This window comes from Plectropomus leopardus, chromosome 11 (genome assembly GCF_008729295.1).
Source record: "Plectropomus leopardus isolate mb chromosome 11, YSFRI_Pleo_2.0, whole genome shotgun sequence".
In the NCBI taxonomy this organism is placed as follows: Eukaryota; Metazoa; Chordata; class Actinopteri; order Perciformes; family Serranidae; genus Plectropomus; species Plectropomus leopardus.
The window spans coordinates 31,511,690-31,537,527 of NC_056473.1; the positions used below are offsets into that span (position 1 = coordinate 31,511,690).

Here is a 25,838-nt window from a genome sequence, read left to right on the forward strand (position 1 = left end):
AAATACTAGGGAAAAATGTCCAGAACGCTATATTTATAATCCTTATAATTACATATTTAAAATTATGTTACAGAAAAAGAAATGATATATTTTTAATTTCTTTTTGCACTTTTTTCTGAGTCATTTTCTTGTGTGTTTTTGTTTTTTACCCACAGAACTAAAAAAATAATTCAATTAAGTAGTAAATAAATAGGCTATAGATGAGAACAGTACTTAGAAAACGAATGGGGAATTATTTAAGTTTTCTTCATGACCCAAAAAAACCCCCAGTAAACCCAGGGGAAACACGGTTCACTTTTCTTTTTTTGCTTACTTTCAGGTCATCTGATTTGTGTCTTTTTTACTAATTTCTTGCTATTTTTTGGGTCATGTGTTGTTAAGTTGCTCATTGCCTTCTCCTAGTGTTTTTGAACGAAATCAAACCAGTTTTCTCAGGTTTAAAAGGGTTAAAATGTGAAAAACCTATGAAGACTTTTTTTCCCGTCTGTCCTAGAAGCATCTTTACTAATTTTAATATGTGCAACTTTTTAACTCACGCTGCTTCATCTAAATAAACAGCTAAGTCGTCCGTTCTTTTTCTGGTTCGTCCATTCAGTCATCTGCTCTGCGTGTTTGCATGCGCACGCGCACACACACACACACACACACACACACACACACACACACACACACACACACACACACACCATGGACCCAGACTAATGTGCTTTGCCTCAGAGTGTGGACTCTTGAACAGAACAAGCTGCTTGTGTTGTGTTTCTTTTTTATTAGACACTCTGCCGGGGCTTTGTAGTGCGCCCCACCATAGACCTACCAATGCTTCTTTTTAGCGCTTGAGTCTTCAGTTGGTTTTTCTAACTCCTTTCCATTCACCTCCCAGTCAAAAGGCAAGGGCGCCCCGCCGTGAGACATACAATGGAGCAAGAGAGAGCAGGAGAAAGTGAGGGAGCGAGGGAGGCGCTGTGAGCGAGAGAGAGAGACTGCATGCTGAATAAGAGAGAATAGAAAGGGTGTGAAAGAAAATGGGAATTGTTTATTATTTATCATCTCTCCATATAATTTTTCATGGTCATTCCTTCCAAGTGGATTATGATCTTTTGTAACATAAAATTATATTCTCTTCTTAAGTGGCCCTGTTCATCAAATTCAGTCAAAATTTCTTATTTTATTTTTTTTTTTACCTAACTACGCTGATAAGTCTGCTGTTTGAATACATTTGGTAAAAATGCATGTAAATTAGGTAATTATAAAGAAATGTTTGTAGGTATTTTTCAACACCTGAAAAAGTCAAATTGATTACTGCCACCATAAATGTCAACATTCATGAAGTATCGGAAACACAAATACTTTATTGATCCCGTGGGTGAATTGTTGTTCATTACAGTCGCACTGATGCCAAACGTAGAGAATAAAGAAAGTTGAAATAAGTACCAGCGCAAAGTATATAAAAATATAAAAATAAAAATACAGTAATAATAAAACCAATTAGCACTAACATGTGAATATTTAAAAATGTAAAATATTGTTGGAGCCATGAATTAATCAAGAAAGGAGAGAATTTTTGTAACATTAATATTGATTTGGGGTGGTTTATATTTTGGTATTATTACATGTCTTTTGTTAGTTTTTTGGGAGATATAATTTATTACTTTTGTTTTGATAGCTGTGATTATTTTGACTCTTGAGTTTGTGCATGTTTTAATCAGTTGATCCATTTTCATTAATAATTTATCTGGATCTCAACTAATCTTTTGTTGACGTGTCAGACAATAGACCAGACCCAGCCTCAGCCTCTCAGCGACTTTTTGTTTGTTTCATGTAGTCGCTGCAAATCTGTATGTTGTGCTGAGTACAATGTAAGGGTCAACCGATATTGGTTTTTCAGGGCCGATACTGATTATTTGTAGTTAATGAGACCGATAATCACCAACATTTGGAATCGATATGCGTCTAAAAAAAAATGAAAATCTTTCTGTCAATTTTAGAATTTGGATTATAACAAACTCCAACACAAAACTTAGTTTAAATGCCTTTAGCTAATATTTAATCAAAACTGAGACTTTAATCACCATAAACAGCAAATTCTCAGCAACCATTTTTTAAATAAAGTCAAGTGAAAATGTAAATAAATAAAATAAAAATTGCTCCCTGAGGTTTTAACAACTAAAAGTTCCTCCCATTCTGACAGTTAATTAATGTCATCAACAATCATTCAAATAAAATGCTAATACAGATGACTGGCAAAATGCCAAATAGACCCCTACTAAAATGCAATGTATGAAACCAGTAAAGCTTCAAGTTTCTTGGATGAAATATATATCATAATATATATAATAAATATATCTCATGAGTAATATTTATCACAGCAGTGCAATAAGCACCAGGCAGTAAGCTAATGTTTGTAATCTAGCCAGCAATGATTGAAATCATATAAGTATCTTAAGTGAAAATGTTATTCCGACATTCGAAGAAGTTATATTCCTCTGCGTATTCTCAAGATTAATCACTTTTGGGAGGGACTTGTTGAATTTAGGAGAGCAAATGTGCTCTTTTATGACTGCACAAGCAGGTTCAGCAAAGTCAGAGTGACTTCACTTGTATTGTGCTGGAACAACAGCAGAGGAGGTGGTGTCTCCTCTCGTATGTCTGGTCCTTAATAAAAGCTTTATGTCTGTATCAAGACTGAGTGAAACAGAGAGATGGTGTTGGAGGGAAAGTGGAAGACCATACAGAGAATAAGAGATTGCATGGTGAGATTGGCGTGAAGGTGTGTGTGTGTGTGTGTGTGTGTGTGTGTGTGTGTGTGTGTGTGTGTGTGTGTGTGTGTGTGTGTTGTGTGTGTTGGTGTGTGTGTTGTGTGTTGTTCAATGCAGGCCAATTTTAAAAATGCAGAGGTACTGTCTGCCTTAGACACAGAGTTGATAAGCAGTCTAGGGACTATCACACCCAGCCTCCCCTCTCCTCCCCTCTCCTCCCCTCTCCTCCCCTCTCCTCTCACTATCTCTCCTCTCCTCTCCTCTCCTCTCCTCTCCTCTCCTCTCCTAGTTGACTAACAAACTAGCTGATATTCTAATATCTGTTTGTATTTGTTTTTGGTATGTGTAAGTGTATAGGTAGCTTAAATGCTGGTTATCTATTGCCTTATCCTATCGTGAACTTTGGCACTCGGTGTTGAGTATCTCCGTGAACAAACATGAAGCTCATTATAGATTGTCCTCTTCTCTGCAAAAAAATGAATAAAAACTAGATTTAGAAAATTATTTTTAAAAAGATGGGAAAAATGTCTAGAGGGAAAAAAGCAAGGGAAAACTATATTCATAATTATAATTATTACATGTATAAATTATGTTACAGAATTATTATGCACTTTTGATTATTATTTTTTTTATACATTTTCTTTTCTTTTCTAACATTTTTCAACTCATTTTCTTGTACTTTTTAATGAATTGCTTTTTTGGGGGGTCATTTCTTTCATTGCTCATTGCCATGTTAAAAAGAAAAAATAAAGAAAAAAAAATATTTTGAAAAATGAAAACTGCATTTTGTGTTTAGGATAAGATGCTTGATTATACATCTGCTCAAACAAACAAACAACCAGCCACGCTCCAAGCGCACACGCGCTGTGTGTATATTTTTCTTGTTACTCCCAGAAGGAGCGTGACGAGCAAGTTAATCTATCCGCCAGCGATGCGGCATGACACAAAGCTGTTTATTTCCCTTTTCCTCACTGTGTCACCATCTCTCTCTCCCTCTCTCTCTCTCTTTCCTTCTCCCTCTCTCCCTCTTTCTCTCTCCTCCTGTAAAGCCTAATCAAGTTTGTATCAAGCTAAATAATGCCTTAGCGTGAAATTGGTGTCTTCAGTCAAAAAGCACTCCCCAGCCTGTACTACAAGAGAAGGCAATTATGTCCCCCTCCCCACCCCTCCACCCTCCAGCTCTTACTGCTCTCATGTACTCTCTCTGTGTGTGTGTGTGTGTGTGTGTGTGTGTGTGTGTGTGTGTGTGTGTGTGTGGATATGCATGCACTATAATCGCTATACCTCATAATTTGTGTGAAATGTTCTTGACACTGTTTGAGTGTGTGTTCATATCGGAGCTCGTTCTTCTGATGGTGAACTTCGTTGACTTGTGTGTGTGTCCCGGTCTGTAATGGTGAGTGGAGGCTGCTGAGGGAACTTCTAGTTCAGTTATTTCTGGAGCCTTCCCCCGAGTCGAGGTACTCCAGAGGAATGCTTTCCCTCTCCTCCTCCTGCCCTCTCTTTCTCTCTCTGTCCTACTCTTTATCTCTCTCCTCGCTGCCCTCCTTCACCTCTGCTTTCACCTTACTGCCGCTTTCATCCTCACCTCTCTCTCACCTTTCCTGTCCTCCTCTGGTCTCCCTTTCCTTCCTACTTCTCACTCCTCTCTCTTTGTATCTTTCCATTTGTTCCCTCTTTACTCCTCACTCTCCTACCTCTCCGATCCTTTCCTCTCCACGTCTCCTCTGCTATCGATTCCTCTTCCCGCCACACTCTCTCTGACAGACAGAAAAACAAATGTCAGATCAGAGAGGCTCTTTAATCTCACGCTGTGTTGTTTGGCCCCGAACATCAACTCTGCGCCTGTTTGTGTGTGAGTGTGTGTAAAAATGAGTGTTCTTCTCTCTGTATTTTGTAAGAGGTGAATTTCTGTGCGTTAATAAGCAGCTCTTAGTTTGATATGCTTGTGTGTGTTTTCTGTTACTTCATGCACGTTGCATGCATGTGTTTGTGCACATGGAAGACCCATCACACGAGCAGGAATAATTGGAGATAAAACAAGAAAGCCTTTCTTCACCTGTTTTGGTGATTTATTCATTTTGTTTCAGGCCTTCTTATCTGTGAGTTTTTAACATGAGCTTTTGGGATGTTGAGCTGCTCATGCATGTGTTAAGACCCGGACACACCGAACTGCCATTAAAGAAGTAGTGGTAACGAAGCCAGACTTGGACAATAAAGCCTCATTCCCACTGCACAAAGCCCCCCAATAACACCCACTTACATTTAGCTTTTCAATGCCATCACCAATAACTGTACATCTCTATCTAAAGCAGCACTAAAACATAGATCCAATTTAGTTTGTACCAAGTTCGACAGAGTGAAAAAATAAGAGGTATATAAAGAGAAGTGACCACTGTAAAGTTTTCACAGACCTCTGTTCCTGCTTTTGTCTTCTGTTTACCTGTTCTCAGGTCTGTCTGTGACGTCAAATGGACACACCAAAACAACCCACACACACACACACACACACACACTCTTGTCTGTTACAGAGCCATGTACACAGCTCTGTTTACTGGCAATGGGAAAACAGCCTTTAGCCTACTTGTAGCTGGTTTTGCATGTTTAAAGCTCTATGGCTAAAAACAAAAATTTATCTCGTATAACAAATTTGTTTCGATGTCACTCCCTCTTGTTTTTAGCTGTTGTTTGCTTTCCTCACTACTGTTCCTCTTTTTATACGAGTTGAACTACCAATCAGAGGGATTTAATTCACTGACGGGATCCTCTATCTCTGACGCTGATTCAATATGCTGAATCAGCTGTAAAAAAAAAAGCAGACAAGGGCCAAGTAGTATCAACAGTGCGGGATACACCACCAAAACTATGGCGACAGACGCTCACAGAAAGCCCGACATTGACCAGCGGCCAACTGTCAGCTTGGTGTTTCTGGGCCCTAAGAGAAAGCAACAGAGCATATGTGTGTTTATGTTGTCATATGTTGTTTGGGGTAAGTTTGGGGATGTTGGGGAGGTTGCCTGGCAACTCAGTTGGACAGCACAGCGTGGTTTAAACCATCAATGACCTCATATACAGTAAGAAACAAAAGAGAAGGTATGAGGAGCAAAATTTGGCACAGAGATGAGGATAATTGGGACGGAAGTACAGAGGGAAGAATAATAGAAACAAAAAGTAGCGATGGCTGAAAGTAAAAGGAAAACTCTGAGAACAAAATCAGATAGTAGAGACAGTTTGGATCAAGAGAGAGCGGAGAGAAAAGGATGAGTGAGGGGAAGAGTAGAAAAGAGAGACAGCAGAAAGAGAAAGATAGAGAGGGCGATGAAGCTTGTCCGCCAGGCTTTGTGTGGTTGTTGTTCTTTCTCTCTGCCATCCATCTAAGCCCTCTGCTACCTCTGTCCCATTACACACACTCCCACAAACAAAAGCATGCATGCACAAACACACACTCACACTGTCCCAAACCCCAGACTAGCCTGGTGTTTCTGGCCAGAGGCTCAGTGCTTGGGGTGTGTGTGTCTGCATGTGTGTTTATGTATTTTAAGGCTGTTTTGTTCAGAATGCAGGCAGGCAGAGAGAGCGGTTTTACTGCTGATAAAAGTATTTGGTTAATCAGCTTCTGTCCCCGTCCCCTGGCAAGAAGTGCTCGCCTGTGTGTGTTTGTGTGTGTGTGTTTGACACAGGCCATTGAAGTTAGGGGGACTCCCGGGGGGCGGGCTGGGGATGGAGATTGGCATCAGCCCTCGGCCAGTAGCGTCACAAAGTCGTTCCTGAGGGACAGGGAGGGCAGCCAATGAGAGAGTCCCTCTGGAGCTATAGGGAGAAAGCGGGTTGTGGAGGGGGAGGTGGGGGCTAGGAAGTGGGTTGGAGAGGGGAAGCAAGAGGGGGAGAGGGAGGGAGACAGAAAGGGAGGAGGGAAAAAGTGTAGGATGAGAAGGAGAGACAGACAGATAAAGAGGGAGAGAGAGAGTCGGATGACAATTACCCTCTTGACTTCTGTCCAGCACCAGTTGTCAATCAGCCTGCACCTCTGGGAAAAGAACCAGCGTATCATTGGCTACACTGACCCACATCCCGCCTCTCTGGGCCGCCTGGCCAATGCATGATTGGCCACGGTGACCCGTTCGTCAAAGCGATCTGGGAACACCAGAGCATTGGGCTGCCTTGGGAATAACTGGCCCTGATAGCATGCGTGCATGCATGTGTTGTTTAGGAGGGGGAAAAAAGACAAAGGGCTTTCTTATTGAGACTCTAAGTGCTTTCATGGGACAGAAGAGAAGGAGAGACAAAGATGGGGGGGTAGAGGGAGGTGTGGAGAGGAGATGGAGGAAATCAGAGACAAAAAAGAAATAGAAAATAGGAGACAGTGAAAGATTGATGTGAGAAAAAAGCATCAAGGGTGAGAAAAGGTCAAAGAAACAGCACTTAAAAGCACTTCATCTATTTTCAACCCTTGTGTGTGGATGAACTGTGGCAAACTTCCCTCCACCTAACAAGTGAAATGTGTAATGTAATGCTATTTATGCCATTTAGTGGTGTTTTTCTGGCTCTTGGGCTGTTGCTCGCACCACAGGCTGTACTTTGGTATTTTCGTATTGCCTGCCACCTCAAAAACAAAGAGTAAAGAGCTGGATCAAGAGACTTACCCTCCCGCTCTCACGTTCTTTCTCTCAAAGTTGGAGCAAAATACGATAAAACAGTAAAACTAGTCATTTCTGATCAAATATTAATCAACATTATGTTACTGCACTGCTTATCGATCTCCTAATATGTTTGTAGAAACATATTTTAACGCCCTGTTTAGTTGTAATAGCAAAAGTCTGCGGACTCGAACCCGCGGCCGCTGCAGCAAGGACAGCAGCCTCCACTGGGCAACCACTCTACCAGGTGAGATACTGGGTGCCCCACGTTTCATATTTCTTGCCTCAAATGTTTTTAGAAACATGTTTTAGCTTATAGTTTAACTATAATACGAGATTTAGTCAGCCGTCATGGTTTCACACGGACCCGTCCACATTACGTTACCCAACAGCAGGAGCTGATCAGACGCGTAGCTTTCTGATAGTTGTATGTTTTCTACTTCTTGGGCAAAAGCAACCCTTTTCTCAGGTTTTTCTGGTCAATTTCAAAAGAATTTGCGTCTTTGTACTGCATAGATGGCCTAGTTTTATGTGAGGGCCTTCTTTATATCAGGGAAATCCTTAAGAGAAGGAGTGAAAGAGTAAAGTGAGGAAAAATGGCTGGACATGAAGAAGGAAAGACAATATATGAGTGAGGCAGGCAGGGAGGACAAATAGATCTGATTGTAAATACAGGAGGATGAGATGAAGGTGGAGAAAAGAGGCAGTGCTGCGATGTACTGTTGTACTGCTTTTTATAGTGTGTGTGTGTGTGTGATCATGTGTGTATAATTAATAACAACTGTGTAAATATTTGTTTGTGATAACAACATCATGATGCAGAGGCATAACTTTATTTTGCTTTCTCTGTTCCACTTAGCAGCTCTGCTCTCATCTCTTGTCTCTTCTCCTGTCTCTTGTCTCCTCTCCTTTCCTCTCCTTTCCGTAGTTAACCTGCTTTTTCATTATGGGTGCTTTATTTGGTACAACAAAGGACGATTAAATCCTTCACTGTCATGATAACGTAATAGAAGCAGGTCACACCTTCTTTTCCTCACAGGATTAACATGCATTTTAGGTGATTGTGTTGGATTTAAATAAACCAAAAGGTGTAGATGTCACCTATCAAGTACTCTTCAAATGACTGCCATTTCCACGACACTCTGCAGTACGGATCTGGATCGAAACCCGTTTCTTTTAAGGACCCAGCTCCGCTTTTGTCAGACCCCTGAAATCGATAATATCTGAGCTTATCAATACTTCTATTGAGTCCCGTGGGTCCTATAACATAACATTACATCTTGAGTCGAGTCACGTCATTTAAATCTAATCACGGGTCTGCATACATTGATTGGCCAATAAAGTTTTTGAATACAATTGAACACAACCTCCATGGCCAAACATATCAACACTGTGCAAGTAATTAACCTAAATGCAGTAGACTGTCCTCTTGTTGAAAAAAAATCCTTCAACTCAATCAGCTGCTGCTGTGGCACAGTCTTCATCCTCCTCCTCTCAAAGTAGCATTGGCAATCACACCAGAACTTTGTAGCGGGTCCCGTCAGTTAAAAATAGTAATCCAACGTTGAAATCTGAGTTAAAATCATCAGGATAAGAGCTAGTAAGCTAAATAAACAAAACTCCATAAGTTTTCATTGTGATGTGTTTAAGGTCGGCTTAGTAATTAAGACTATCAGGCAAAGAGGTCATCATCATGATGTGTTTAAATGTAATACCAAGAAAAAGAAAATTAAGTTTTTGATGCGAAACTTGAATAAAACAGTTGTTTGGGTAATAAATTAATAGTAGAGATTGAATTACAGCCTATTTAACATCCATATCATGAGCTCTAATCATCTTATAATACATAATTAAAACTACTGATGCCAAGATTTTTCAAAGTGAACGTTTCAATCAAAATGTTAAAAAACACAACAACATTTCTTTCCAACAAATAATAGAAAAGTATCCATAGTGGTATTGATAAATATTCTGAACATCAAGAAGCCTTGATAATGGTATCAATATCAATACAAATTAACCATCCCCATCTCTACTTTCATTTTATAGTGAGAGTGCCGCTTCCACCTCAAACGAGTACATTGTATGAACTTGGAATAGCGTACTAGTTAGTAGAACAGTGGGTCTGTTCTTCTAGATTCAGGTGCTGTGTCTGAAAATGTAATTAATAGCCCTCAGTCTTAAACCCATGTGTAAATATTTGCAGAGCATTGCTAAAATTAGGGACTACAGATGGAACTCACACATCATTCCTGGGCCGTACAGGTGTTCAATCACCTGAAAGAGAAGGAGCTCATATATTCTACAAGCAGTTGTGGATGACTCAAACATTAATCTAAGCTGGCGCAGACTGCCTTAATCATATTAGGAAGTCCCATTGTAATAAGTCTGCCTTTGTGATTGTAAAACTCCTTTCTCTCTACACAAAAACCCTGTAACACCTGCTAAAGTTGCATGTTTTTTTTAAACTTTAATTGGTAAGTTTACAATTGGTAAGTTTACAATTAGTTTAAAGTGACTCTGCAGTAGTAATGGATATTTATCGGCAGTGATGGAAATATAAATAAATAATAAATAAATAATGATATTCTTTAAATAATAAGTAATAAATAGTGATGAAAAATTTAGGCCTGGTGCGATGCAACGACAGGCTGCCAAAATAATACTGTCCATCTCCGCCCAAGTAGCGCTCATATCTTTGCATATGAAACCAAGTTTGAGAAGGAGACTATGTTAGAAATATTTCCAAAAAGTTACCACTGTAACCTTTTTTACTGGCCTTCATGGTGCTTTCCACTGTGTAGTAACCTGTTTTCTGATCCGTTTGTGATGTCAAATATGACACACCAGAAAGAAAAAATAAAAACCACACATAGAAAGGCATACCCGTCTGCTGCAGAGCCGTGCACATGACTCAGGTCTACTGGCAATGGGACAGGAGTCTATCATCTATTTTAAAAGGTTTTCTCACATTTAAACAAACTGTGTAAATGTGCTAATTTTATATAATTGTATAATTTTAATATAAGAGGTGGTCTGAGCAGTCAGTTTTAATAAAACCAATATGCACAAGTCCACCATTATTCATGCATATTATTATAATGTCCTAGAAGATGCAGCTTTGTTTCAAATGTACTGATACCTGCCTGGTCTTATCATCTGCGTGTGTTCACTAATGAGTTGGCATTCCTCACTCCACAGTATGCACAAGTCCACCATTACTCATGCATATTATTATAATGTCCTAGAAGATGCAGCTCTGTTTCAAATGTACTGATACCTGCCTGGTCTTATCATCTGCGTGTGTTCACTACTGTGATTCTGGGAAATTCTGCATTTCAGATTCTCATATTAGGACCTATTTTGTGTGTGCATGTAATGTGTACTGATGTGTGTGTTGTCGCTGTTGACAACCTGGTACAATTGTGTGCCTGGCTAATGAAGCGTAGCAGCCCATTACAATGCAGACAGGAGTGTTGTGTGGTTTTGTGTTGCAGCTTGGCACAATGGTTACTGTTAGTGTGTTTGCATCTGATTGTTTTATTAGGACTGTGTTGTCTGCAGGTGTGGTTGACACTGTTTATTATCTGTTGCCTTGACTGTGTGTGTGTGTGTGTGTGTGTGTGTGTGTGTGTGTGTGTGTGTGTGTTTGAAAAGAACAGATAATGGGGTGCTCTTGTATGCCGCTGTTTTTTATGCTCCCAGCTTCGGTCATTGTTCGTTGTATTCTTTAAAGCTGTCTTGTGTTCTTTAACTGTGAACTCATGTGGTCAAAAATCAGTCGAGAGCACAGAATGTAACGTTTGTCAGTGTTTATTTGTAAATATTGACCCCTTTTGTGTGACAGAGCTCCTTTTGCTTTAACCCTTTGACAACTGGACTGACATCACTTTTCTTGTGATGCCTTATTTAAGCTTTTGAACCTTTGTGTGATTTTTTTTTTCAAAAACATGGGGAAAATGGCAATGAGCAGCTTGGTAAGAAATGTCCAACAAGTTAGTAGCATTACAATTATTTAGAGAAACAAAGGGAAAAAAGCCAGGGGAAAAATCTATATTTATAATGATAATAATGATTAAATATTTAAGATTGTGACAGAATTTTCAAGTTATGTTCGCATTGTTTGTTTGCATTGTCTTTTTTTTAACACTAATTTTCAAGTTATTTTCTTGTACTTTTTCTTCTGTTTGTTTTGCCTTTTTTTAAAAAAAAAATTGGGTCATTTGTTCTTTTGTTGCTCGCTGCCTTCTTTCCATGTTTTTGAATGAAATCAAACAAACTTGTTCAGGTTTCAAATGGTTAATACACACAAGCACGCACACACAAAAATAAAATAAATTCAGCCTACAACCAATGACTGATATAAAACTCTGCCCTAAGCTGCCATATCTATGATCCCACCTAAAAATAATGTGACAAACAAATTGGCACCTTGGCCTTTGTCTTCGACACACCTGCCATCTGCAGACCTCACCCAGGCTGCCAAATAAACACAAAGAGTCCATGTTTGTATCCTTTCTGCAAGACAGCATTTTATGAGAGCTGCTTCAAAACCTTAGTGATAAATGAAGACTCAAAAAAAAAAAAACACACCAACCTTCAAAGTACAAGAGAATCACTGTTCTCATTAACAGTAACAGTGTATTTGCTGAAACACACATCTAAAACACACATTTTAAGGTGTCTCGGGGGTCAACAAAAGCAACAGCAAAAGCAAGGCTTAATTGTAGTGTGTGTTCAAATGTGTAGAGATGCTCTGAGGATTTCCCAGCAGCATCTTGTTTGCTTTGTGTCACACATATATCATGCTCTGGGGTCTGTATTTGTGCAGAGTTTTTTGTGTGGTGTCACACATATTGTGTGCTAGTTAGTGTTTCTAGGTGGTTAACCCTTTTCATAGTGTGTGTGTGTGTGTGTGTGTGTGTGTGTGTGTGTGTGTGTGTGTGTGTGTGTGTGTGTGTGTGTGTGTGTGTGTGTGTGTGTGTGTGTGTGTGTGTGTGTGATGTTGTTGAGGCAGATTGTTTGATCTTTAGGCCTCTTCTGTCTCAATAATTATTGGCTTGCCTACAGGTACGCTGCTTCTGTTAGTGTGTCTGTCTATATGTCGTCATGTTACATAAGCCAGCGTGATATCTGAAAGTCACTGATGACTTTTACGATGATCACTATTAATGCGTGCAAGATTCTCCTCTTATTACTTTGCTCCACTTATGGTTGTATTAAGGTAGTGTTATTTACTGAAACATACCAACGTCACCAAAATCAGGTTGGTTAACCCTTTGAAACTTAAGCAAATTAGTTAGATTTCTTTCTAAAACATGGGAAAAAGGCAACAAGCAACTTGGCTAGAAATGTCCCACAAACATGTGACATGAAAATTACCTAAAAATTTGTATTAAAGAAGACGTGCGAGGCATTACTAAAAACATATTTTAATTTTTAAAAAATCCAAAAAAACTATATTTATAATTATAATAATCTTTTACGCCATTTTGTTTTTTTAATATATATTTTAATATTTATTTATTATTTATTTTATTTTTTATTTTTTAACTTTTTACTAGTTTCCTGCTAATGTTTGGGCCATGTCTTGTTGAGTTGCTCGGGGGTAGGAGAAGAACCAATTTATTGATGGATATATCCGACTTCACCACAGCAGATAGACTTATATATACAGTCACGACCCCAACTGTTTATTTACAATAACTTTGGTGTAGAAAACTTGTGCCTCATGTACATATAATCATATGGCACCTTTATTGATGTTCAAAAACAGCAGATTTCACTGAGAAAACCGAACAGTGGAGTTGCTGGTCTACCGCTGCCTCCATCAGCTGTTGTGCAAGGTTAAGAGGAACAAATATTCTAATATGGCGTACAATAAAAATGATATTGATTTCAAATTCCAATCACATTATGTAGGTGTGTTAGTCTGATTTTGAGAAACTTGATTTAGTCCGATTTCAGTTGGGCTAACATTTTTACGTGTTTTTTAAAAGTCAGTTTTAGTCGGACTAACACAATAATTTAAATTTTTCTAACACATAAACATACTGACTATTAAAGATTAGCACACCATGGCCCTCCTGAGCAGTCTTTTGACGGATCACATCACATCTGATATCCTCCTAAAAATAAGAAAATACCACCTTACAAATGGTCTGTTGAAAAAAGTGGTCTCCACAACATTGTTCAACTCATCGTGCCTGAGAAATGTTAACCCATGTTAACCCTTTTTTGACTGGAGGCCTGGAGTGTGAAGGAAAGTGAAATGTACTGACGGCAGAAAAGAGATGAAGCAACACACACACTTATGGAAAACGCTGATGCTTTGAATAGAGTATTTTTTCTTACAGACGCACATAATTCATTTCCTAATGGAGATACAGAAATACGCACATATGTATAGCACATACTCAAAAATGTAGTTGAACTCTCTGTCCTTTTTACTCATACAGTATGTGCAAGCATGCTCAACCCTTCCCACACAACCACACACGCCCACCCCCCACCGACCCCCTGGTGTGTTCAGGGTTCACAGTAACGGTGTGTGTGTCTCTGAGGGGGGACGGAGGGAGGATGGGGGAATCTAAATAAAGCTTTGTGTGCTTGGCTAATGAAACACACTGTATTCCCCACAGTCTCATCAGGAAAAATGGGCTTTTATCAGAGCCAGAGTTACCAGTGCATCTAGGTCTTTCTGTAACATCCAAAAACTCTCCTTAAAAGAATATAGTTTTATCACGATCTCACCTTTTTTTGTTTGTCAGGGAAATAATCTCTGTCACAACAAGAGAAGGGAAGCCTGGTTCAAGCAGAGTGTGGTCTCAGCAGGGAACACTGCTTGTCAGAAAGTGAAGCCTTTGATTCAGATCTCTGTCCATAAGTGATACAGGTCCCTCTTTTCATGTCAGTTCAGAAGATTCTTCCTCTTTCCTTAAAGTCAGTGAGGCAGCATCGTGTGCAGAGATGTGTGTTGTGCTCTCAAACAGGTGCTGTGTAACATGTATACACCTTTGCATTGCATTTTGTTCAAGACACGGAAGCTTTTGTTTTGCTTTTTGCAACCTAACACATGGCTTATAACTGCAGGGTAATTTGCTATAGGTCAAAGATGCTCAGCTTGCTTTGCTTAGGGGCCACTTTGGCAAAATTACAGGAGGCCAGGGGCCAGTTGCAGCAGCTCAGTTCATATTTTTTTAGGATTTTAGGAAATTTTTAGAATTTTAGTGTATTTCTAGGATTTTAGGACATTTCCAGGATTTTAGGAAATTTTGAGCATTTAAGTACATTTTTAAGATTTTCGCACATTTCTAGGATTTCAAGACGAAGAATATTAAGAAGTCTATAGGGTTTCAGGACATTTTTAGGATTTGAGGATGTTTCTAGGATTTTAGGACATTTCTGGGATTTCAGGATATTTCTAGAATTTTAGGACATTTCTAATGTTTTGGGATATTTCGAGGATTTTAAGACATGAAGATTTTAGGAAATTTCTTATATATACATATTTTAAATTTTTTAAAAACATTTTTAGGATTTTGGGACATTTCGAGGATATTAGGACATTTCTAGCTTTTTAGCACATTTCTAAGATTTTAGCACAAGATTTCGAGACATTTCTAGGATTTTAGAACATTTTTAGGATGTCAGGACATTTCTATAGTTTTCGCAAGTTTCGAGATCTCCAAGATTTAAGGACATCACAGGCTTGGCTAGGACCTCTGTCAGGGTCAATGTTTTTGATAAACAAGCTCTATTTTGATTTTGACGCGGGTCGTAAGTTGAGTATCATTGCTATAGGTGTTTCAGAGGAAAGCCTCTTTTTATTAGCTTTGAGAAAATACTTTGTTTTTCTTCTGGTTTTCTCTTCCCATACCTTCTCTCATCTGTTTCTGTCTGCTGTGTTTGGCAGACATGTTAGTCATGGTGGGAGGTCTCTATCCGCGCTGGTTTCTGTTCAGACAGACGCACAGCCTTCAAGTCAAAATCCTGTGTGGGTCCGTCTCGGGTGCATACGTCTGTGTGTGCTGTGCTGTGTGTGCATATGTGTTTGTCCAGGGATCCATTAGTCCGTTATTAGCACACTGTGGTCTACATCTGGCCCTTAGAACCAGCTCCAGCCCCAGACTCTTAAAGAGATTTCAGACTTGATCCAAATGCTGGCCCAGGTTTGTTTCTGTAGTCTTTGAGATGGGGGAAGTTGGATCCCTGTGAATTGTGGTTCATACAACATGTAACACACTGAGAGCAGACCTCAGGACCACTGTTGTGAGATGGACTCAAGCCTTGGGTTCTTGGACACAAATTAGTTCCACAGCAGCTTTCTCACTTTACCAAATGTACCAAATGATATTGGGTCTGATAAAATAGAAATAAAAATGAAATATGTTTTTGGTTGTTGTCTGTCTCAGCATCTGCACGAGAGAAAAAAAGGTCCAATTTGTGTCTCCTTGTACATTTGCCTGCAAGTTATGGGAGGAGCAGCTCTTAGCTTGTATATGTTTTTGCGGTGCAGAGTAAACAAAGCAGTTGACTTTGCAGTAAATCGTGATTTTTCTCATATTTTTGTGGAAGAAATGCTCAGAAATGATTGTGGTTTTCATATTTAGCCCAGCTCTTTGCCCAGTTTGGATTTGGTCAATCGATTTAGTAATTCTTAGAATGCGTTATCATGGTAGTATGCTTCATTTGTTGTTCATCAAATGCCTCTTGCCATCTTTTTTTTTTTTTTTTTTTTAAGAAATCAAGCCAATTTTCTCAGGTTTCAAAGGGTTAATTAAATCAGATGATAATCATGCAGTAAAACTGTTGGTGTTTGAGTGTTGCTCATTATGGTGTTGGAGTTGTACTTCACTGGATCATGATTTATTTTGTCATTATGGACATCAAAGTATGTTTTTATACTTTTGCATGGATCTGAAGCACTGACAGCAGCCTGGTCTCTGTTTTCACTGGACGTGATGAGCACTGTGACTTCACCGCTCTATATTGAGCCCTGTGAAATGCTTCATTTCAACTTCACAAAGACGCGTTATATGTTAGGCTATACGTATTTATGCTGTCCTCAAACTGGGCTGCTCTTGTGGGTTTGGCATGTAGAATTTTACATCCCAATATCGGTTTCTAATTATAGTTTTGGTGGTCTACAATACTACCAGAAAAAACTGTACACCATACATTTGGCATCCAAGTCTTTCCTCATATTTGTTCTGCACATACAGCGTATTTGTGTGCGAGTTAACACGAGAGGTGTAACCGAAACAAGAAACATCTCAGCAGTTTGTTTTTCCTTTGAAAGGAACACTTCATTGATTTATAACTTCTTGTTTACATTTGAGCTTTTGGCCTCGCTTCACTGTGAGGATGGGCATGGCCAAGTGGATGAGGATATGGAGTGAGGAATATGAGGAGAGGTATAAAGAGTTGCACGGTGGGGGAGTTGGTGGCGAAAGCAGGATGAGAACGAGGATTTTGAGAGATCAGAGGCAGAGAGGAGTAAGTGAGAAGTGAGGAATCGTGTGGCGGTGGGGGGGTGTTACAGGAAACCCCATTGTGCGGTGACTCCAGCCATTTCCTGTTTGTGTGCCAGCTGTACTTCCCTCCTTCCTTTTGTACCCAGGAAGTCAGTGTCACATTCCTGCTCTGATCGGCTCTGTGTTTGTGTGTCAGAGAGCTCTCAGGACACTGAGATTGTTCATACCTGCCTGTTTGTTGCTCCCAGGGTTTATTTTTAGGGGTGGTAAACAACAGATTTTGAGGGAAAGATACATGCAGACTCCATGGCCTTATATAAAATCACGGTTTGTGGTTTGCTGCTTGATTGGATTTATTGCAAAGATGTAAAAAAGAAAATACAGAAATGATTATACAAACAGGCAGACTGACAAAAAAAAGTAATATTTACAGACGCTGAACAAATATAGCAAACGAGATGGTCAAACACGACTTGGTTTACATATTTGAAAAGGAGTGAGAAGAAGTACAAACTTATTTAATTCCACCCCTTCTCCATAAGTCATTGAATTTTAATTAACCAGCTTCCCTATTAAAGTGCAGATAAAGTCTTAGCAGCAAGCGCACAAGTGCAACGATGATGCTTACAGCAGAGTGCACTTCAGTAGCTGCACTCTATCATTTCGTGTAGCCGTGGTGCCAAATGCAAGAGGCGGGCAGAGAGAGGCGACAGCCAGGGAGGTAACTCCAGTGGAGAGAAGCAAGGGAGAAAATGCACTTTTACATTTTGCACTGTGTTGCATATTTCCACAACAGATAGGACTATAAAACACATTGTACTCAGTGAAGAAGATTTCTTTACGAAAACTATTTTTATTGGACAAAAATTTTTAAAATGCGTTTGAATAAAAGGGACTTGATGTGTGAAGACTGTGACAGTATTAAGCCATAAAATATTTTGTTCATTTTAAAATAACTCAAAGAAAAGAAGCAAAATATCACAATTAGGAACACAGAACTGATTTGACATTTCTACTAGAAAAAAATTATTGAAAAGATTTATATATTAATGAAATAGTTGTTGATTCTTTTTTTTTTTTATCTATTCAGCTGAAATTGGGCACATTATTGCTTGTGATCGTGTTTTTTTTGGACAGTCTGACTTTTCTTTTGCACTTTCTGCTTGCTGACTGAAATAAAAGTACAAAACAAACATTTTAATTTATCTATATGTCTGTCTTTCTTTCTCCCCAGCGGTAGAAGAAGGGGAGTCTTCAGAGTGCGGAGGGACCTGGGATGAATCAACTGTCCAGACAGGTTTGTGCGCGCATACACACACACACACACACACACACACACACACACACACACAGACACTGATAATGTAATTCCAGTTCCAGCAAACACAAGAGGCTTAAGTCTATACGTCTCTCACGCACAAACACACAGTCACACACACAATTTTTAATATCAATTCCACATGGTTTATAATGGCCTGCTCAGAGGGATATCAGGGAGAAAAGGGTGGAAAAGATGGAAAGATGAATTGAACATAGAGGAGTTACGATGGAGGGATTGAACGTATTGGGGGAAAGAAATACTATATAAGCAAGAGAAGAGGGGATTTGAAGAGAAAAAAAGAGGGAATGAGAGGGAGATGTGAAAAGAGACAGAGCTCTTGTTGGTCTCAGGAGTGAGACTGAATGGAAAGAGAGACGACAAAGGGGATATGGAGAGAGAAAGATGGGTGGAGGGGGGGACAAGAGAGAGATTTGTGTGCTTTTTCACTACTCTCTGTGGTCTGGTGATATCCTGGGAGGAAGTCAGAGAGATGGTAGGGCTTTTCTTTTCCTTTTTGTTCTTTTCTTGGATTTTGTTTTTCCTTGCGGTTTCTCCAAACCAACTGCTGTCTTTCTCCCCCTTTCTGGCTCTCCCTCCCCTCCTCTATCCTCCCCTCTCGCTTATTTCCACCCTGAGATGGAAATTTGAAATTATCCTCACTCGCCCTTTTGCCTTGATGGAAAATGAACAACTGAACCAGCTGCGCTCTGAACTTTTTTATTTATGTGTCGTTATAGATAGATGCCAGTGGATTCAGTCGAATCAAAATTTGCTGATCGATACGAAAAATGTACTATTTGTTCCTTTTGATTTATAGAGGTTGAACATGTTTCAGGTAGACATTCAATATGACAGCAGGCAGGTTTCCATTAACCCTTTAAATTGCGCAAACTGAAATTGTGAACTGTGGTTCGAAAAAGCCATATTTCTCAAAACAGCAATGGAGACACTTTTCTCACTTTTCTAGGTCACATGATGCTATGGCTATCTGCTTGTCAACAGGAACTGGCTCCCTCATGATGCATCAGGAGCTACACGAGCTGTTATTGCATCACATAACTCTTCAAAAGTTGAGCCGATCATCCAGAAGTTTTGAATCCACAATTCCTCTGTGAAATAGTGGACTATCACCTCCCAGAAATTCCTCAAATGTGGCCGCTTCCACGTATAAGGGGCTCGCCTTTCCATTATCACTCGCATAACACGCCTACGTCGCCTTCCATTGGAAAAAATGGTGACTAGTATGATGGCTGCAAAAGAAATAAACCAGCTAATGTTTTGAACATACATCGCCATGCTTCTTGTAATGTTATGGCAAGAGAAGAAGTCACAAAACATTACTCAAGGGAAACTTGCAGTCATCTTGCAATAGTGTTTTATCGACCTTTTGAAAATATCGCCTAAGATTTGCACAAATCTGAAATGAAAATCCGCCTTAAGAGATCAGTTGTTGAATTCGAGGTAAATGACATGACTGCACTGGATATGTATGATCCAGATAATATCATTATAAGAAAAGGTAGTATTTAGGAAGTGTGGGACTTTTTTTCACTTTTAGTATACATACTGCTGTAATGTGTCTAAGATGGGTGAAAAATGTTGCATCTGCAGGCTCCATATGCTAACTACTGACATTCATCTCACCGTAGTACGTAAAGTTAATTAGTGAAGACCAAATTATACATTTCTCCTAACCACGGCAAAAACAGTTTGACTGCTGTAGTTATTTGTCAGCTGTAGCTAGTTTTTCTGCTCTGGTTTGCAGCCTATCAGAGAACAGTTAAACACTTCCTCTGACTAGATCCCAACAGGGAAATAAGATACTGCTGAATGTGGTAAATATGCAGTTATCTCTCTCTCTACCTCTCCTGCCCCGTCTCTCGTTCAGCTCTGCAGGGATACGAGGATAGGAAAGTATGACCCTTGGGGTGTCTATGACGTACTGAACCCTCCCATCCCTGCCCCCCTCCCTCCTCAGACCCGTGCTAACTCTCCTCCAGGGGCACTGCATGTGTGTGTGTGTGTGTGTGTGTGTGTATCTCTCGTGTGCGTGTTAAGGGGGGTGCTGACTGAGGTCCTGGGTGGCTCACTAGAACTGCTGTGTGTGTCAGTTCCTGCAGGAAGCTGGAGTCCCATGACACACACACACACACACACACACACACACACACACACACACACCTATCTCACACTTTTCCTCCCATAAAAACATACTGTCCCATATTCCCTTACTCAGCCACTCTTTCAATTTGGATTTTACCATCAATTCCCTGTCCCAGCATCTTCTGCATCACTATTTCTCTCTCTCTCTGCATGCTCGTCTCTTTCTGCCTTCCTAAATGTCTGTGTCTGTCTTTCTCGTCGTCTGTCTCTCTTCTTCCATCCCTTACTTTTTATACTTTTTTGTCTGTGCTCATATTAGAGTAAGTGTGCGTGCGTGTGTGTGTGAGAGGAAAGAAGTGAGAATTGCTGCCTATCCCTTAGTCAAGCAGATTCAAAAAGAAGACCTTGTTTCTTTTACTCCCTGGGAGATGGTGTCGACAAGGACGGGGTGAGAAAGGGGGAGAGAGAAAAAGAGAGAAAGGAGAAATATACCTTCCTATTCTGCTTAAATTCACAAGCTTCCAGCCCTCCTCCGTCTTTTCTCTGCTCTTTTCTTCTGTCGCTCTCGCTCTGTCTCTCTTTCACTTTCTCTGGAAAATGTGTGTTGAGTTTGGAAAGACCCGCGGGAGGGAAGGCGGAGGGAGGTGGGAGGGTGACTCAAAGGGAATAGCATCGAGCCAACCTATTCTCCCCTCTTCCTAAATCTCCTCCTTTCCAGTGGTGGAATGTAACTAAGTACATTTGCTCAAGTACTGCACTCAAGAACAAATCTGAGTTACTCGCACTTTACTAAAGTGTTTTCTTTTCATGTCACTTTATACTTGTTGGACGTTTTATTTTAACACTTTAGTTACTTTACAGATTAATATTTTTTACATAAATGAGAGCAGTTTATAAAATATGATGTTTTATTATGAATCAAATTACCTAAAGTCAGACAACAGAAAATTAATTGCAAATTTATTAATATTATTTAAGTCTTTTTTCTGTTTTTTTAGATATATTTCTGTTTTTTTATTTGTTTTTTTTTTTTTTGTTTTTTTTTTTTTTTAAATATTTTTTTTGGGATGTTTTTAAATATATTTTAAAAATCATTTTGAGGTTTTTGTTGTTTTAATTTTGTATTTTTTTTCTAATGTGAGTGTATTTTTAAATTTCTTTTAAGAGATTTTTTTTTTTTGGGGGGGGGGGGGGGTTCTGTCTTTCTTTTGTGTGTTTCAATTTGTGTGTTTTTTTTTTAAGGTTATTCTGCGTTGGCACTTTTAATATTTTCAGTATACTTTTTTCAAAAATATATTTTGTTACTTTTACTAGGGGTGTGAATCTTTCAGTATCTCACGAGTCGATTCGATTTCGATTCTTGGGGTCATGATTCGATTCAGAATCGATTCTCGATTTAAAACCGATTTCCGATTCAAAATATAGGAGGTGTAATTTCAGGATCTGCTCCAGTCTGTATTGCCAGTGGCATATTATGTTATGAAAGCAAAGTGTATATGAAATTATGGAGGTTTTATTATATACAAGCTTTCTCCTGAGTGTTGGAAAATAACCTTTCTAATTATTTTAGTTCAAAAACTGGACACACTTTTCCAAAAAAGTCCCAGCATTTTTTTTTTTTCTGTTGTTCGTGTATCCCATTATCCATGCCCTTCTGCAAAGCAGCTCCTCTCTGTGATGATGCAGAGGGCCACATCACACTCCTGACACTTCAGAGAGGGGCCTGCTTCTCCTGCCTGCTCTGCCTGCAGTGAACATATGAGGCCCTGCTGCTTGTTAGACTGTCCCCTAGTTTACCTTTGTCTCATTAATATTATTATTATTATTATTTATTTATTATTATTATTATTATTATTATTATTATTAGTAATTAGTATTATTATTATTTATTATTATTTATTATTATTATTATTATTATTATTATTATGATAGCGGCTACCAGAATTTATTCTAATAAACGAGGCGCTACCAATAACACAGAGCGACAGATGCAGGACAATTAGGCCAATCACAGTGCAGTTTGCGATAGATGACGTATAGCATACGTAGGCGGATACAACGCGTCGGATCGTCTTCCGATTGGTGGACAAGACCAAAACAAACCTCTGACCTCTCCAAAGGAACCATGGGAAGCCAATATGGCGTTTAGCATCGATGCTGATGTACCTCCATCATCAAAATATGGATAAACTATAGACGTAAGACACCCAGTATCGGATTTATCGTTACGGATTTATTGAACAAGGTCCCGTAAAAACAACCGAATCCACAGGCTGGATACTGAGCTGCGAGCACCGGAGTCACCCCTCTGAACGGCACAGCCGACAGCTTTCACCGGCGAAAAAAGTAAGATCCGACAAACGGTCTCAAAATTATTAAGACTTTCCTAAATGTGAAAGAATTTCGAGGGTTAAGAATAGACTACATTTAGTAATTATAGGCTATTATCGATGTTTAGGATTTTTGAATCGATTCTGCGTCGTTAAAAACGGGAATCGAGATTCTTATGTAAATCGTTTTTCCCCCCACTCCAAACTTTTACTGAAGTGACATTTTCAATGCAGGACTTTAACTTGTGACAAAGTATTTTTTACAGTGTTTTAATACTTTGACTTAAGAAGCTAAATACTTCTTCCACCACTCCGCCTCTTCCGCTCTCCTCCATGTCTCTTCGACTCTTTGGAGGTCGAAGGTGCCCCAACATCCTATATCTCTCTTTCCCCTGCTCATGCCACCTCTTAGTGGGCCAGAAAAACAACTCGTCCCCGTCCTCCCTTGTTTCCTCTCTTGTTTCCTCCCTTGTTTCCTCTCTTGTTCCCTCGCTCCCCCGGTGTGCTTAGAGGAGAAGAAGAGCAAAGTTGCTAAGTACAGAGTAAAGAAATGACAGAGGAGGGTTTGGGGAGGGAGGGCAGCAGCAGAATTGCCCTGTTTTAAGACTCAGTCATTCAGATGTATGTTCAGTCTCATGTAGGACAAACCAGGCAGGAGACACATGTCCAACCAGTGAGCAGTGCACTTCAGAGGGATGTGTGTGTTTGTGTGTGTTTGTGAGTGTCTATGCTGAAATCCTCCTCTCTTCCTCTAGAGTCTTGTTTTTTTTTTTCAATTCTTGTCAGACAGTCTACTATAGACTACACACACACACACACACACACACACACACACACACTCGTACTGTTTCTCTTGGACAACACACACTTAGAGTCACATACAGAAAGAGCCAGTGAGTCATCATGGAAAAGGTTTGTCAGGTCCCCAAGCTGAAACTGAGAAACTGAGACCTTACTGCATTATTGTTATTCTCAGCTAAGCGGTGTGTGAATTTGAGTGCATGCGCATGTGTGTGTGTGTGTGTGTGTGTGTGTGTGTGTGTGTGTGTGTGTGTGTGTGTGTTTATGGGTGTGTGGGGACACAGACATGACTGGCCGGCCAGAAAGTTGCCTCCACCTATCAGATGACAGAAAGAGTGTTTGTGTGTGTTAAATCACAGCTGGATCAATTTAGTTTTTGTTAATGCAATTTTTTAGTACTCGTGTCCTTGAAACTGCAACAAAAATGACACATGACAAATGTAAATGCTTTGTCACTCATCTATCTACAAAACAAACAAAAAAGTCATTTTCACAGTTCAAGTATTTTTTCAAATACACTCCTCTGTGTGTGTGCGTGTGTGTGTGTGTGTTCATGTGGACTGTTCCTCCAGTATTCTTGTGGGAGTATTTACCATTTTGACAAATGTCAGCAGAGGTACTATTTTCTCCAGTGTAACAACCCAGATTCTTTCTTGAAGTCCAACTACAGGTGAAAATACACCTCATGGCTGTGTGGTTATTAGTTCAGAAAGATGCACCACATCTGTCTTGTTCAGAGTAGGTCATTGGAGGGGTCAGAGGTTCAAGGACAGTTTACCCAGCATCCTCTCAGAGAGGTTTTAAGGGGTTAAAAGTCACTAAATACAAATGTTCACAAATTTAGACAAACTGTAAATGAAGAAAATAGCACTGACGCATTGAATCTTATAAGACCCAAAGTGCCTTAGTGTGTTCGTGCTTGTCTTTAGTTCAAGAGACAAAATGAAAAACACAAATAATGATTAAATCTAAAGGTCATTATCGTGAGATTGGAGAATACATGATCTCATCTTTTTTATTATCCATCCATAAGGATAGAGAATGTGAGGAATGTTGAGGTTTCGGAGGAAAAGTAAAAAAACACATTAGAAACGAGGAGGTGAAAGAGTGCAGGGTGATTACGGGCGGTATCACTGTTCTCCAGGTTCACTGTAATGTCTTGATGGCCAGAGCTGAGAAAAACAGGACACTGGCCCTTCTCCCTCCTCTCTCTCGCTTCCTCTCTCTCTTTTCCTCTTCCTCCATCCCTCTCTCACCGCTACCCTCTGGAGGTCCATAATGTAGTTTTAATTTCCCCAAGGCTACCACAGGAAAACAGTTCCTGTGTGTGTGTGTGTGTGTGTGTGTGTGTGTGTGTGTGTGTGTGTGTGTGAACTATTATTGCCTGCTTGTGACAGCGCACAGTGCATCTGTGTTTTTTGTGTGTAATGCAGCATTTAAGCCCTTCTGTGTGTGTATGTAATTTTTGTCAGTGTGTATGTGTATGCACTAAAAATTCAAATAAGGTGAGCAGCTGTTAACTTGTTTGCAAATATGCTTTTTTGCCGATTAGCGTGTGCATTGCGTGTGCGGCTGATTTTTATGTGTGTTTGTGTACATACTGTGTTTGTGTGTCTTTTCTGCTTCCTTCCATGACGTGAGTGGCTCTTTCATCATCCTGTTTCCAGACATTGGTGTTGGGTGCTGCTTTCCCTTGCCGCAGCGCGTCCCAGGGGTCTGTGTGTGTAGGTGTGTGCATATACATGTGTGAGTGTGTATCTGTGTGTGACGGGTACTCTGCGGCTCAGCAGATCACCTCCCGAGGGGAGGGGCCTTGTATTGTGAAAATACACACAGACACACACAATGTACACACACACACACACACACACACACACTCACACACACGTACACAGGCTATGGTGGGGGGAAGAACATGAGGTGGGAGGCAGAGGGGAGGAGGTGAGGAGAGATGGCCTCTTTATATAGCCACCAAACATACACCCACACACACCCACACATACACACTCGAACAGAGCAAGGCAGAGGGTGAGGGAGGGAGGGAGGGGTGGGGGGGGGTCATTCTCCGGAGAGACAAGAGAAGCAGGCCTGTGTTGTTGTGTCCAGCTGCACCTGTTCAGCCTGTGTGTGTGTGTGTGTGTGTGTGTGTGTGTGTGTGTGTGTGTATTTCAGCGTGCTTTTGAGTGTGCACTCTGTGCCAAATGTGTCCACCATTCTTTGTACGTGCCCACTTCTGAACATTTTGAGCTCAAATAGGTGCTGACGGTTACCGTCTCACCAGCAGTATCACCGCGCTGTAATACTGCGTTTAAATTCAGGGAGTTTTCAGCTGTATTTAATAAACGGACAGATTGAATTAAGTAAAAACGTAACCTCTCGTAATCAGATAGATATGTCATCAATACAACATCAGT

General features: G+C 39.9%; 1 protein-coding gene across 2 annotated transcripts in view; it reads left to right on the top strand.

The window, feature by feature from the left end:
- znf423 (zinc finger protein 423) overlaps positions 1-25,838 on the top strand; it is a 193,305-nt gene that overhangs the window by 14,480 nt on the left and 152,987 nt on the right. For both annotated transcript variants that reach the window (XM_042496260.1, XM_042496261.1), the window contains one exon: positions 18,104-18,166. In XM_042496260.1, the coding sequence (XP_042352194.1) occupies positions 18,104-18,166 (63 nt within the window). The remainder of the gene's footprint in view (positions 1-18,103; positions 18,167-25,838) is intronic.